Source organism: Bombina bombina, chromosome 1, assembly GCF_027579735.1.
Source record: "Bombina bombina isolate aBomBom1 chromosome 1, aBomBom1.pri, whole genome shotgun sequence".
NCBI lineage: Eukaryota > Metazoa > Chordata > Amphibia > Anura > Bombinatoridae > Bombina > Bombina bombina.
Window position 1 is genome coordinate 76,195,311 of NC_069499.1, and position 14,598 is coordinate 76,209,908.

Sequence of the window (14,598 nt, forward strand, 5' to 3'; positions counted from 1 at the left end):
ATATATATACACATACACACAAACACACACATACTGTATGTATTTGTGCTGTTATGCCATGCCTCCTACAAGACTACCCCTGCACTGGGAGTAAAAAACAAGCAAAGTTTATAAAATATTTCACACTGTTGTCAGTCTGCCGTGCACACCTGAGGATCTCTCACGCACACTAGTGTGCCAGGGCACACTGGTTGAAAAACACTGCTCTAGAAACAAGTTTGGGAGTGCTCACCAGAGGATAAAAAAAAATGTTTTATTTCTTCACTAACAAAAACTGTGCAAAGGTTTTGGGCAGGTGTGAAAAATGCTGTAAAGAAAGAACGCTTTAAAAACAAGAAATGTTAATAGTTTTATCAATTAACAAAATGCAAAGGTGAATGAACAAAAGAAAAACTTCTACCCTTTAAGGTACACTTTATTATTATTATCAGTTATTGTAGAGCGCCAACAGATTCCACAGCGCTACACTTGCGCAAAGTCAGATATTTTGTAGCATATAGTCATGTGCATATTAAACAATTATACCAAACAGGTGCTTACGATCATCAATTTAATATATAGGTTATTGACACACTATCATGAACTGAAACAGCTGTGTAGGAGGAATAAAACCAGGTGAGGAACAGGCAAATTCTGATAACCATGACGAGGTTGTTTGAGTTTGATGTGTAAAGTCATATACCATGGGAAAGGACTAAGCACAGCAACACGACACAATGTAGTTATACTGCATCAGCAAGGTCTCTTCCCAGGAAGAAAATTCAAGGCAGACAGGGGTTCTAAAGAAGCACAAAGAAACCGGCAACTTTGAGGAAAGTAGATTCAATGATTGGACAAAGAAAAACTTAGGGCAGCAGGTGAAAGACACATCATACTTACTTTCCTTTGCAAACAGAACATGCCCAGCAGTCCCAGTCAGCTCAGAATTGGCAGAAACCAGTGGAACCCTGGGTACAAACCCATCTGTTTGGAGAAGTCTGGTCAGAAGTGGCCTTCATGGAAAGTTTGCGGTTAAAAAAAGTCATTTCTCTGACGTGGAAACAAAAGCCAAGCAACTATGCACAAAAACACAGGAACTGTGGAGCAGAAAAATGGCAGCAAGTGCTCTGGACTGATGATTCAAATTTTAAATAGTTTGGCTGTAGTCAGAGGGCAGTTTGTTTGTTGAAGGCTGGAGAGTGGTTCAAGATAAGTGTCTACAGGCAATAGTGAAGCATGGTGGAGGTTCCTTGCAAGTTGGGGGCTGCATTATTTCTGCAAATGGAGTTGGGGATTTGGTCAGAATTAATGGTCTCATCAATGCGAGAATAATCGCTGATACTTATCCATCATGCAATACCATCATGGAGGCATCTGATTGGCCCCAAATTTATTCTGCAGCATAACAACAACCCCAAATAATACAGCCAAAGTTATTAAGAACTATCTTCAGCGTAAAGTAGAACAAGGAGTGCTGGAAGTGATGGTATGCAACCCCCCCCCCCTCCTCAGAGCCCTGACATCAACATCATCAAGGTTTGTCTGGGAATACAAGGAAAGGCAGAAGCAACAGGGGCTGCCTAAAGCCACAGAAGAACTGTGGTTAGTTATCCAAGATGTTTGGAACAGCCTACCTGCTAAGTTCCTGCAAGTGTGTCTAGAAGAATTGTTGCGGTTTTGAAGGCAAAGGGTGGTCACACCAAATATTGATTTGATTTAGATTTTTCTTCTGTTCAATCACTTTGCATTTTACTAATTGATAAAAAATAAACTATTAACATTTCTGTATTTGAAAGAATTCCTTACTTCACAGCATTTTTTTCACACCTGCCTAAAACATTTACACACACACACATATATATATATATATATAATCCTAGTGTTCATGAATTAAAGTCCTCTTTATTTGTTCCAATTTCACAAAGTATAAAATACTTCATGCTGAAAGTTCCTTTCTTTGTTCCAAGTGTTCGCTACACTGAGCTGCTATGGCAGAACGCAATATGGCTTGTGAGGGTGACATTCCACCTCTTAGCCATAGCCGTGCGGGAAATCTGACTTGGCGCCGCAATACGCTTCGAACAAAGAAAGGGATGTACCATCACTTTAAAAAATTTTGTTGTAATCTTCTTATGTCATGAAATATCAATATAATAAATGTTATATTTTGAGTCTGCTAGGACTGATTATATATATATATATATATATATATATATATATATATCAGTGACGTGCAGTGAGGTCAGAGGCTGGTTAGGCACTAGATATGATACGCTGGAGAAACACATGTACAGAGGGCCGCAAGTACCCCCAACAGGGCAGGTTTAAATGATAGCTGAACCAGTGCACAGGTGACATAATCAGGTGATGGTGAGAGAAAGTTAGTAACCACTAAGGTTACTGATCAGCTGGATTACTTCACCTGTGTACTGATTCAGCTATAATGAAAACCTGGCCTGTTGGGGGTACTTGAGGACCATTGTTGAGAAACACTGCACTAAAGCACCAGCTCATCGGAAATGTATTGATTACCTGGGAGAATAAAGCACACATACTCTGCTCACTGACACCCACACTCACACAATTCTATGGCACAGTGCCAGTTACTAAGCAATTAGGGAGGCTTAGCAATATTCAATGTCAAAAACTTTAATTTAAATAATGTGGACACTGCACACTTAACTTCAAACTCTGGGTTTTAAATGATGGATTTAAATTTGAATTGTCCCTTTGACTTCCTGTCAGTATTGGGTTATGCTCACTTACTGTCCCCCTGTTAATGAGCTGTATCTGAACACAATTTGTGAATCACAAGAGATGTAGAATACTACTTTACTATTCTGCTTGGTGTCATCTGTTCTTAGGTTACCTCAGCTTCCAGTTGTGTCACATGACCCTGCTCACTGCATCCTCCTTCTGATTAATCTATATATCCTTCACTTGCTAGGAGGCATCAAGAGGGGTGCCTCCTATTGGTCCCAATTGTTGCTGCTAATATATTGACAGAACACAGGTGGCGCTGCAGCACAGCTTTTCCTTTGACCCCATGTACTGCAATGGAGAGAAGCGTTCCTGTACCTGCCTCTCCATAGCATTACATGGGGGGGAAATATTTTTGGGACTTTTTTTTTATGTTTTAATTAAAATTTAATTAAGCTTTGGCCACATATGGCAGGGTAGGCACTGCCTCCCTGCCTCCTATGAGTGGCACGTCCCTGATTATATATATATATATATATATATATATATATATATATATATATATATATATATATATATCTCAATATTGTTTAAATGTAAGTAAAAAAGAAAACAACTGAAAATCAGCTTGGCACAGGGATGGGAAAAAGACTTAGCAGCAAAGAGGTTAAGCATATTTATCTGTAAAAGACAATATTTTAGATATGCTGCCAATTAAAAGGACAGTCAACACTAGAATTTCTGTTGTTTAAAAAGAAAGATAATCCCTTTATTACCCATTCCCCAGTTTTGCATAACCATCAGTTATATAAATACACTTTTTACCTCTGTGATTACCGTGTATCAAAGCCTCTGCAAACTGCCCCCTTATTTCAGTTCTTTTTACAGACTTGCTTTTTAGCCAATCAGTACTCACTCCAGGGTAACTTCACGTGCATGAGCTCAATGTTATCTATATGAGACACATGAATTACTGCCCTCTAGTGGTCAAAATGCATTCAGATTAGAGGCAGTCTTCAAGGTCTAATAAAATTGCATATGAACCTCCTAGAATTAGCTTTTAACTAAGAACAAAGCAAAATTGGTGATAAAAGTAAATTGGAAAGTTGTTTAAAACTACATTTCCTATTTAAATCATGAAAGTATTTTTGGACTTGACTGTCCCTTTAAATAAGTGGCGGTATAAGAACAAACAGTGCATCCTATAGTTGTATTCTTACTAATAATATTATCATTATTTTTATTACTATTATTATTTTCAGCAGTAGTAGCCACTTAAACCGTTGACATATATTAAAACTATATGAAACAGAAAGAGCACAATACAACGTATACTGTTAAAGTAAAAATATAAGGATATTATTTTAGTGATTTCTGATTATGCATTAATAGATTGTGTTCAATTGTCAATTTAACTGATATATTTTCACTGATTCTATTATTTTTTAAGACCACCTTTTTCTGTTTGAAAAAAAGAGTTTTAAGGGTTAAAAACAAAATAAACATACCAATCAAAATGCCCCTCTTGGCAGAATTTAAAAAAAAAAACAAAGGCAAGGGTTCCTCCAAGGCTTTCCTCTACCCACAACAAAAGTGATTTGATTAACATAATCACAACAACCTTTGAGTGGCAGAAAGTGTGCCTGTAGCCAATACTGAGCTGGTGGTATTCAGGTAGGAAATGGAAAGCACTGGATTCAACTGTGCCTTCTGATTCTGCCAAGGTGGCTTTTGTCAGGTCAATACATTTGCTTTAAAGCACTTACTTGTACAAAGTCAGCTTATAGTCTAATAATACAACAACAACAACAACAACAACAACAACAACAACAACTTCTTTATAATACAAATTGATGCACATTAGATATAATAAAATAATTTAAAAATAGGTGGGAGCTGATGTTTAGAATAATTTTCTAGCAGTGTAAAATATAAAGGGGGGAAGAGTATCAGTGATGTCCAGTTCTTATCCTCTAATTTTAATGGCCTTATCACAAAAAACTGTTATAAATAAAACCTATAGAAAATAACAAAATCATTCCAGCCAACACATTTCTGGTCATTAGCATTAGTGACAGAAGTAAAAAATTAATCTATCGGATTAAAAAAAATATATTTTAAATTCACTTTCATTATCAAGTTCCTCAGCAGTAGAAATGCACCACTGGGAGTGATTGGTTGCTACATACATATGCCTTGTCAGACTCTTTCTTGGTTTTCTTTGTTGAAACTTAATTCCTTTCCATAAGCGGATACTGAGGTAGGCTCAGACGCATGCACGTGTTTTGAGCACTATATGTGAAACATTGTTACAAACATTGCTGCAAATACAGCTGACAAAGTATACCAGGAGAAAGCAATATTTTTAATAATAAAAGCAAATATTTTAAAAACTGGATATGCTGTCCAAATCATGAGTTTAATTCTGACTTCCATGCCCCTTTAATAAAAGCATGCACAGTGGTTTTCCCAAATAGTGATTTATCATATGATGACTGTCTGCACTTACGTTCTGCTGAAAGCGGGGTCCATGATTCTTCTTTGTTTGTGCCAATGTTCGTAGTCTCTGTCACTCAACAAACCTTTTCCCAGGAACCTGGCAACACATTAAAATGTAGTGTTAGTACATTCGTGAGATGAGATTTAAATGCCGGGGACATTTTTCAGTGAGATCTGCGGTGTGCTAGAATAGGACAATCTAATATTCCTAAAACAAAATAACTTTCTTTTTTTTAAGGTTCCGTTCACTGAAACTGAAATACCCCACACTCCGGCTGCCCACTTGAAAAGTAATTCATTTTTGTGAGCTAACGGTTGGAACTGTTCTCCAATTGGTGCTCCAGCCAGACGGCACTTGCACAATTCCTTTGTGGACAGAACACTGATGGGAAAACAGTTAACTTTTGAAGTGGGTGGCCAGAGTGCGGGTAAATTAATTTCAGTGCTACATTAAAAAGCTAAAGCGCATCTTCATTACAACTTATGAATTAAACACCATCTAAAATATGGTTAACATTCCGGATCAGTTTATACAAAGGAGAAAGTTTAATCTTTGTGAAGGAAGCATGAATCAAGCAACGTGAAAGGTTATCCTGGAAAAACATTAGCTTCCTTCTGCTTTGACAATGTTCCCCAACTCTCAGGATTGTTTTTTTCCCAACAGGACTATGCTCCATGCACACAGGTGTGGTTGGGCCACCAGATCAAGATCCTTCATGGCCAGCCCAATCACAGGAATAGATATACAGGTATAGGCAGGTATATACAAATATGTATTTACAATAAAAATACCATTGTTCTGTAAGTGAAGAACATTGAAATATTTACAACTCCTGTTGGGTTAGCATGCGAGTGATAGGTGTTTAGGCTTTTTCTTCTCTGCTCTCTCTTGACTTCAATGGGGAGAATACGTCAATGCATTTCAAGATGTTGCGTGAAACTTACTTGCAATACGCGCGCAACCTGGCGCACGCAAAAAGATTCATTCTAGCGAAGTTAACACTCAAGCAGGAGCGCTAAATAGTGCGACACTTGTAATCTAGCCCATAATGGGCTATGCTTTTGGATGAATGCCGCCAAAATGTTAAGCAGCTTAGAGCTCCTTCATGCTCCAGAGAAATAGCTCCTTAGCTAAAGTAGGAATTTCGGTGATTGTAAAGTTTGGAGAGTTCACTTTTTAATGAATAAAGGTCTTTGTATTAGCTGTGCATCATCAACAAACCAACACTATCCTTTGGCTTGATTTAGCTGTTATAGTCAAGTGCACCAAAAACTCTCACTTAAAAAAGCCTCAGAGAAGGTTGTTAAAACAAATACATTTAATGCACATTTTTTTGCCTTGCTTACAAACAAGATTTTAAATCTATTTCTTCAAAGTAACTTTTGTAATTATTAATACTGGCAATAGTTGATAGGAGATTATATATATATATATATATATATATATATATATATATATATATATATATACACATGGAAGGGAACTGCACTCCAAGACCAGACCAGGTACACATCCTGTGACTCAGCAACATCCAGCCCTGGGTGCTAAATAGCACTCCAAAAAAGCTGTGATGTCACCAGAGCCACAGGCAGTTAACCCCAGTCCGGAATGGTTGCAAGAAACAAGGGGGATTACAAACAAAAAGTAATACAACACATAGAAACACCCAGCACTCACCAGCTAGCTCACAGCCAAGATAAAATCACAACTGGAACTTTTTGTTTGTAATCCCCCTTGTTTCTTGCACCCATTCTGGACTGGGGTTAACTGCATGTGGCTCTGGTGACATCACAGCTTTTTTGGAGTGCTATTTAGCACCCAGGGCTGGATGTTGGCGAGTCACAGGATGTGTACCTGGTCCGGTCTTGGAGTGCAGTTCCCTTCCATGTTTTGTATTTTCTCTGGGTGATTACATCCACCTGTGCACTCCTTCTTTGTTCTCAGTCTGTTTGGCTTTGTGAGCTCGCATGATGGTGTGGCTGTGTTAGGGACTCAGGCAGTGGAAAGGACCTTGACGTGGTGCCTGAGCTTTCCCATTTGGCCAGATGCGGTAACCTTTCCAGTTGTGATTTTATCTTAGCTGTGAGCTAGCTGGTGAGTGCTGGGTGTTTCTATGTGTTGTATTACTTTTTGTTTGTAATCCCCCTTGTTTCTTGCACCCATTCCAGACTGGGGTTAACTGCCTGTGGCTCTGGTGACATCACAGCTTTTTTGGAGTGCTATTTAGCACCCAGGGCTGGATGTTGCTGAGTCACAGGATGTGTACCTGGTCCGGTCTTGGAGTGCAGTTCCCTTCCATGTTTTGTATTTTCTCTGGGTGATTACATCCACCTGTGCACCCCTTCTTTGTTCTCAGTCTGTTTGGCTTTGTGAGCTTGCATGATGGTGTGCCTGTGTTAGGGACTCAGGCAATGGAAAGGACCTTGACGTGGTGCCTGAGCTTTCCCATTTGGCCAGATGCAGTAACTAACCTTTCCAGTTGTGATTTTATCTTAGCTGTGAGCTAGCTGGTGAGTGCTGGGTGTTTATATATATATATATAACTAACTAGCTGTTTCCCGCGGCTTCGCTCGCGTGGATTTTGCAATTTGTAAAAAAACAAAAATTGTGGAAAGAAGTGACCACTTGCAACAACATGTGTCCTCGCGTTTTTGCCCATTCGGGTTGCACACTCGCTGACATAAACTTCGTGAGTTTTTGTTAAAGGGACAGTCAACACCAAAATTGTTGTCGTTTCAAAAGAAAGAAAATCCCTTTATTACCCATTCCCTAGTTTTGCATAACCAACACAGTTATAATACATGTTTTACCTCTGCAATTACCTTATCTCAGCTTCTGCTAACTGCCCCCTTATTTCAGTTCTTTTGACAGACTTGCATTTTAGCCAATCAGTGCTCACTCCTAGGTCACTTTACGTGCATTAGCTTAATGTTATCTATAAGAAACACATGAACTAATGCACTCTAGTGGTCAAAATGCATTCAGATTAGGGGCAGTCTTCAAGGTCTAGGAAATTAGCATATGATCCTCCTAGGTTTAGCTTTCAACTAAGAATACCAAGAGAACAAAGCAAAATTGATTATAAAAAGTTAATTGTGAAGTTGTTTAAAATGACATGCCCTATTTAAATCATGAAAGTTTTATTTTAGACTCTCCCTTTAAGTACTTAGTGTTTCTTGTATATGGGCACCAATCAGCTAAGTTGTGGGCGGGTCGTCCGTCCGGCACATCAAAAATATGTTATTATTCTGTTTACAATTACTTTAATATTAAATTGTAATTATATATTATGGCCTCTAGTTATCAAGCTGTCTACTTACCTGCATTTGCCGGCCCCAATACGCTCGCCTAAGCTCGCCTAACATCGCCGCCGCGGACCTGAATACGTTCGCCAAATTTATCAAGAAAGCTGTCAAAAAGCCGCGCACCAAGTACGGTGCGATGAGCAGTGGACTGTTGTTGACTGACAGTCATTGATCTCGCTGCTCATCGGCTTATTCACAGCTTTCTTGCTAGCCTGTCACTAAGCACCCACACTAAACTATACTGTTTTACCCCCTATACCGCCGCTCCCGAAGCCCCCCGCACCTAAATAAACTTATTAACCCCTAAACCGCCGCTCCCGGACCCCGCCGCAACTATAATAAACATATTAACCCCTAAAACGCCGCTCCCTGAGCCCACTGCCACCTAAATTATATTTATTAACCCCTAATCTGCCCCCCCTACACCGCCGCCACCTAAATTATATCTATTAACCCCTAAACCTAAGTCTAACCCTAACCCTAATACCCCCCTAACTTAAATATTATTTAAATTAATCTAAATAAATATTCCTATAATTAAATAAAATTATTCCTATTTAAAACTAAATACTTACCTATAAAATAAACCCTAAGATAGCTACAATATAATTAATAATTACATTGTAGCTATTTTAGGGTTTATTTTTATTTTACAGGCAACTTTGTATTTGTGTACAGGTACAATAGCTATTAAATAGTTATTAACTATTTAATAGCTACCTAGTTAAAATAAATACAAATATACCTGTAAAATAAAACCTAACCTAAGTTACAATTACACCTAAAACTATACTACCATTAAATAAATTAATTAAATACGGCGGTTTAGGGGTTAAACAATTAATTTATTTACGGCGGGGTCCGGGATCGGCAGGATAAGGGTTAATAACTTTATGTAGGGGCGGCAGATTAGGGGTTAATAGGTATAATGTAGGTGGCGGCGGGGTCCGGGAGCGGCAGTTTAGGGGTTAATACATTTATTATAGTTATGGCGGGGTCCGGGAGCGGCGGTTTAGGGGTTAATAAGTATAATGCAGGTGGCGGTGGTGTAGGGGGGGCAGATTAGGGGTGTTTAGACTCAGGGTACATGTTAGGGTGTTAGGTGCAGACACTTCCCATAGGAATCAATGGGATATCGGGCAGAAGCGAACATGAGCTTTCGCTGCTGTCAGACTCCCATTGATTCTTATGGGATCCGCCGCCTCCAGGGCTGGGCCGGAAAAGTGCAGAGCATACCTGGTTGTTCTTTGAAAACTTCCAAAAGTAGTCAGATTGCGCCGAACTTGCGTTCGGAACATCTGGAGTCCGCCGGATCGTATGTTACGTCACTAGATTCTACTTTTGCCGGTCTGTAGGGCTTGATAACTATGGCGAATCAGCCTCGCCACAAATACGCTGTGGAATTCCAGCGTATTTGCGGTTGATGGCATGATAATTAGAAACCTATGACTCAACTATCAAATGTGAAAAAAAAAAAAAAAGTATTATTTTTTTTTACTGATATCCGTATCTTGAGAATGTTAGGAGCAATACATTTTGGCAAGTAAACTTACTTTATAATGAAGATTTTAAATGATAATTTTTACTTTTCTAACATATAGGTAACATATAGGTATCATCATAAATCACCCCCACACCTTTTCACTACCCTTAAGTGGATTTTTGGGAAATGGTAAAACACGTTTCTTTATTTTAAAGGAGAATCTAAATACCAATTTTCACATCTGTAACATCTTTGGTTTCTGAGAGATAGGTATCCTCATAAATCACCCCTGCCTTTTGACCTACCTTAAAGGGCCACTGTAAGTAAATATTTTCTATGCCTGTTACTAACTAACTACCCCAAATATCAATAGCATTTCATTAACATATCTCTACCGTATATCAGAAATCTTGTCTGCAAATTTAATTGTTTTCCAAACCCACTCCGTGGGTATCCTTTGCTCTGTACCAATCCGTTTACAATACCTAGGTTTCAAAATGGCGCTTTAAACACAAAGTTATTGGTTTAAGTATTTTGAACATGCAGTGCTGAAAATAGTGGGCAGGATAACGTGACATCATCAGTGAATAAAAGATATAACTTTTAGAACGTTATGAAACTTCGTTTTGGAGAAAATATAGGTCAGTAGGTTTTAATTAATTAATGTTTATTAACTTTAATATGTTAGTTGTTTAGCTTAAAAATTATAACAGAAAGTAATCCTTTAAGTGGATGTTTGGGAAATGGTAAAACACGTTTCTTTATTTTTAAAGAAGAATCTAAATACCAATTTTCACGTCTGTAACATTTTCGGGTTTTGAGATATAGGTTTCCTCATAAAAAAAAAAAAAATCACCCCCCTTTTTCACCCCCTTAGGGACGTAATTTCCAAAAATCCTTCCTTAGTGGGTGCCTACATCATAAAAACAACGTACCTTCCAAATTTCACGTTCCAGGATTAAATGGTTTGAGCTGGGCGTTGATGAGTCAGTCAGGAAGATATAGATAGACAGACACATGCACAGACAAGCACAAAATGTATATAGATATATTTTATTTGTTTAAAGGGAATCATTCTGAATTGGTTTGTTTACTATAGGAGAATTTTCAGATCAGTGCATACATTCACTTGTTTTTTCATTAAAGGGACATTTGTTATTTTTGAACAAATGTGACGAACAGGATTTAAATGATTTGCTGTACTTACCTTGTTCCAAATATACTGAAGATCTCATCGTAAAACGAATCCTTAGGGTATTTAGTTGACATTAGTAACTCCTTAAAAAGGAAGAAAGACATAAATCTAAATGTTTACTAAAGGAATACAAAAAAATAAAATATAATTAATTATAGTATGTATTAAAAAATCTGCCACAGTACTCATTAGCGTCCTATAATAATTTGAAAAGCAAAGCTAACGCACAGACAAACTGAGATTACAGCGTTGCTATATGCCTGAATGGTTACTATGCATAAATAAAGTAGAGACAAAAGTACAAAGCTCACAACCTGTAATAGTCCTATGCCTAGAGGAGCATTAATATGGCCAACAATAATCTGCTTCTGGGCTACCCAGATTCCATTACTATGTGGCCCAAGACTACCTGCCATAAACGTGGTCCTAGATTTAACATTTCAAATTGGAGGTCCGACGCTGGAAATGTTTTCATTATTTTTAAAGCCAACACAACATGTTTTTTCTTTGTGAGGATCTTGCTTTTAAAGGGATATGAAATCCAATTTTTGTATGATTCAGATAAAGCATGCAATTTTAAGCAACATTCTTATTTACTCCTATTATTTTTCTTTGTTCTCTTGCTATCTTAATTTAAAAATCAGGAATATAAAGCTTAGGAGCCGGACCATTTTTAGTTCAGAACCTGGGTTGCACTTGCTTATTGGTGGCTAAATGTGGCTAACAATAAGCCAGCGCTATCCAGGGTGCTAAACCTTAAATGGGCCCCTCCTAAGCTTTAGATTCATGCTTTTTAAATAAAGATAGCAAGAGAACGAGGAAAATTTGATAATAGGACTAAATTAGTTGTTTTAAATTGCATGCTCTGAATCATGAAAGAAAAGAATAAACATATGTGAAACTGATGTTTTTATCTGGGAACATATCAAACACTTAACATACTTCATATATAATACATTTCCTTAGTAGAAAGTTTATTTACCTTTATTCCTTCTGGGCTTGCAACCACAATGTACACATTGTGAAAACCATTAATGCGAACTAATGGCCCATACTTCCCCACCCTGAAAAAAAATATAATAATAATAATAATAATAAATATATATACACACACACACACACACACACACACAAAGGTCAACACATCAATTTAGATATCGAGCAACATATTAATACTGTGCCAAACATCTGCTTAATAAGGTTCCTTCTTAGTCACTGTAAGGCAATGCAAAAATAAAACATACATATTTACAATGTCTCAGTAATTATAGGTCAAATTTAACCCATTAGGCAAGTCCTGCTGCCCTTCTTTCTGATGATTATGTCCTTATTTTCGTTAGGTAAATAAAAAAACAGAATGACCAAATTCCACCCAGATCATGTAATGCCTTTCTCCAATACCTCACATTTTTGCCCCCTATACTCAGAAGCTTTGTCCTGCGACAGCAATACCTATATCAGGTCCCAAGAATAGCTTCAGATAGAGCAGGTCATTTTAGGACCCTTTCAAATGTATTTCTATTATCAAAATTACTTTGTTGAAAAGCATAAGTAAATATCCTCACCAGCAGCAATATAAATTGTTTATATACATATTGTTTATATTTATACAATGACATTAAACAGGTTCTTAATAAAATGTCATCTATAAAACAGTCTTCCAGTAAAAAAAAACAAAAAAAAAAAACGAAAACTATGTGAAATTATTCAACATTTAGCTCACTGTGTTGGGTACTTTAACAAACCAGTATTTAAAGTGCATACAAAAAGAGAAGCGCTCTAGCAGGAATGAAACAGCTCAGTAGCTTGTTCTATGGCGAGTTACCACCTAGGAGCAACCTCATTTAGCCCAATTGTGCTTTTCACAGAGGAAAACTTTCCTGAAGTACATCAGTCTAAATCCCCCAGTAAGGAAAGTCCAGCCCCAAAAATACCAGGCAATCTTTCTCTGTACAAGGAACATGACAACCCCAGATGGTGGTAACTCACCATAGAACAAGCTACTGAGCTGTTCATTCCTGGTAGAGCGCTTCTCTTTCTATAAAGTATGTAAAGAGACCTTAAAGTATTATTTTTTAAGTGCAAAATATTAATATGTCTATTTGATCTAAAAAAGTAGTTTGCTAAATAGGATGAAAAGTGCATTGGAGACATGATGAAGAGGCTGACTTTGGATTTGCCTGGGTGGGACAGGGCCATGGTCTGGTGCAAAATCATAAAGACTTTATTGCCTCTGTCAAGTAAATGTTGTGTCTTATTTCATAGATGAAGATGACCTGTAAATTATTTTTTTTCTACTTTTTTGTGAACTGTTTCATTAGGTGTGTCTTTTTCCTGCTGTGATTTGCTTGTTCTCTAATGTTTTCTGAAGGAGTTGTTCATGGCAAAATCCTTCACAGTGGCCCATTTTGGTATATTTCATGCCATTGTTTCACTGCCAAATGCGATCATATTTAAAAAAAAAAAATTACCTTTTTCACAAACTTTGGGTTTCTCACTGAAATTATTTACACACAATTATTACAGTCATAAGACAAATGGTTGTGAAAGCTTCTCTGACGTCTGGTTCCCTTTGTTCAGAAATAGACATACTGGTCTTTGCCATCGTTTTTGGCAATTAGACGGCCGCTAATTGTAACTGCGCACCACACGTCTGATATTCCCGGTAGTGAAGGTGTTAATGAGGTAGCTAGCGTAGAGATTATCCTAGGGTATGTTTGGATGTAGCTATTACGTCAACACCTGACACCTTCTACACCCCGATACCTACCCTCCCTCACCCCAACCCTGGTTACCACCATCTTAGGTACTGGTAGACAGTCTGCCAGTATGCAGTTTAGAGAAAGCTTTTTTTTCTTTTCTTCATTTCTGTGGTGTAGGAAACCCTCATCACCCACCTAACTCCTTGATCCCCTCCCCCCAAAAAAAACAGCACTCTAACCCTCCTCCCTCTCATTAGGTGCTGCCATCTTAGGTACTGGCAGCTGTTGCCAGTACCCAGTGTGTAGTTTTTTTTTTAATTATTATTTATATTTCAAAAAATCTGTAGTGTAGCGATCCCCCTTCCCCAAATTGATTGTATGGAGGACACACCTCCCTCACCTGTTTCCATAGAGTAGGGAACCCCTCCCTCTCTAAACATTTATTTTTCTGTAGTGTAGGGAATCCCCCCTTCCTCTCCTCCCACAATGCATCACCCAACAACCTCCCTCCCACACTGCCCACGACAGCACTGTAAGCTGATGCATACAGTGACACAGAGTGTCACTGTTTGCATTGGCGATCTACAGTACCTTCATATGGTAAAGGTAGAACGATCAGCGCTCCCTTACATTATTAAGTCAGATGCCTTCTGCCTCTGTTTGTAGCCTTAGCTGTCAGAGCTGACAGCCGGGACCGCAGCATGAGGCACAAGTTTTGACATAGCATTTTAAAG

General features: G+C 38.0%; 1 protein-coding gene across 1 annotated transcript in view; it reads right to left on the minus strand.

Moving 5' to 3' along the window:
* The window catches only part of LOC128644854 (cholesterol 24-hydroxylase), a 104,301-nt gene that overhangs the window by 66,652 nt on the left and 23,051 nt on the right, over window positions 1–14,598 (minus strand). Inside the window, exons 3-5 of the mRNA XM_053697473.1 lie at window positions 12,145–12,226; window positions 11,175–11,245; window positions 5,189–5,275 (exon numbers count right to left, since the gene is read on the minus strand). Coding sequence (XP_053553448.1) covers window positions 5,189–5,275; window positions 11,175–11,245; window positions 12,145–12,226 — 240 coding nt within the window. The remainder of the gene's footprint in view (window positions 1–5,188; window positions 5,276–11,174; window positions 11,246–12,144; window positions 12,227–14,598) is intronic.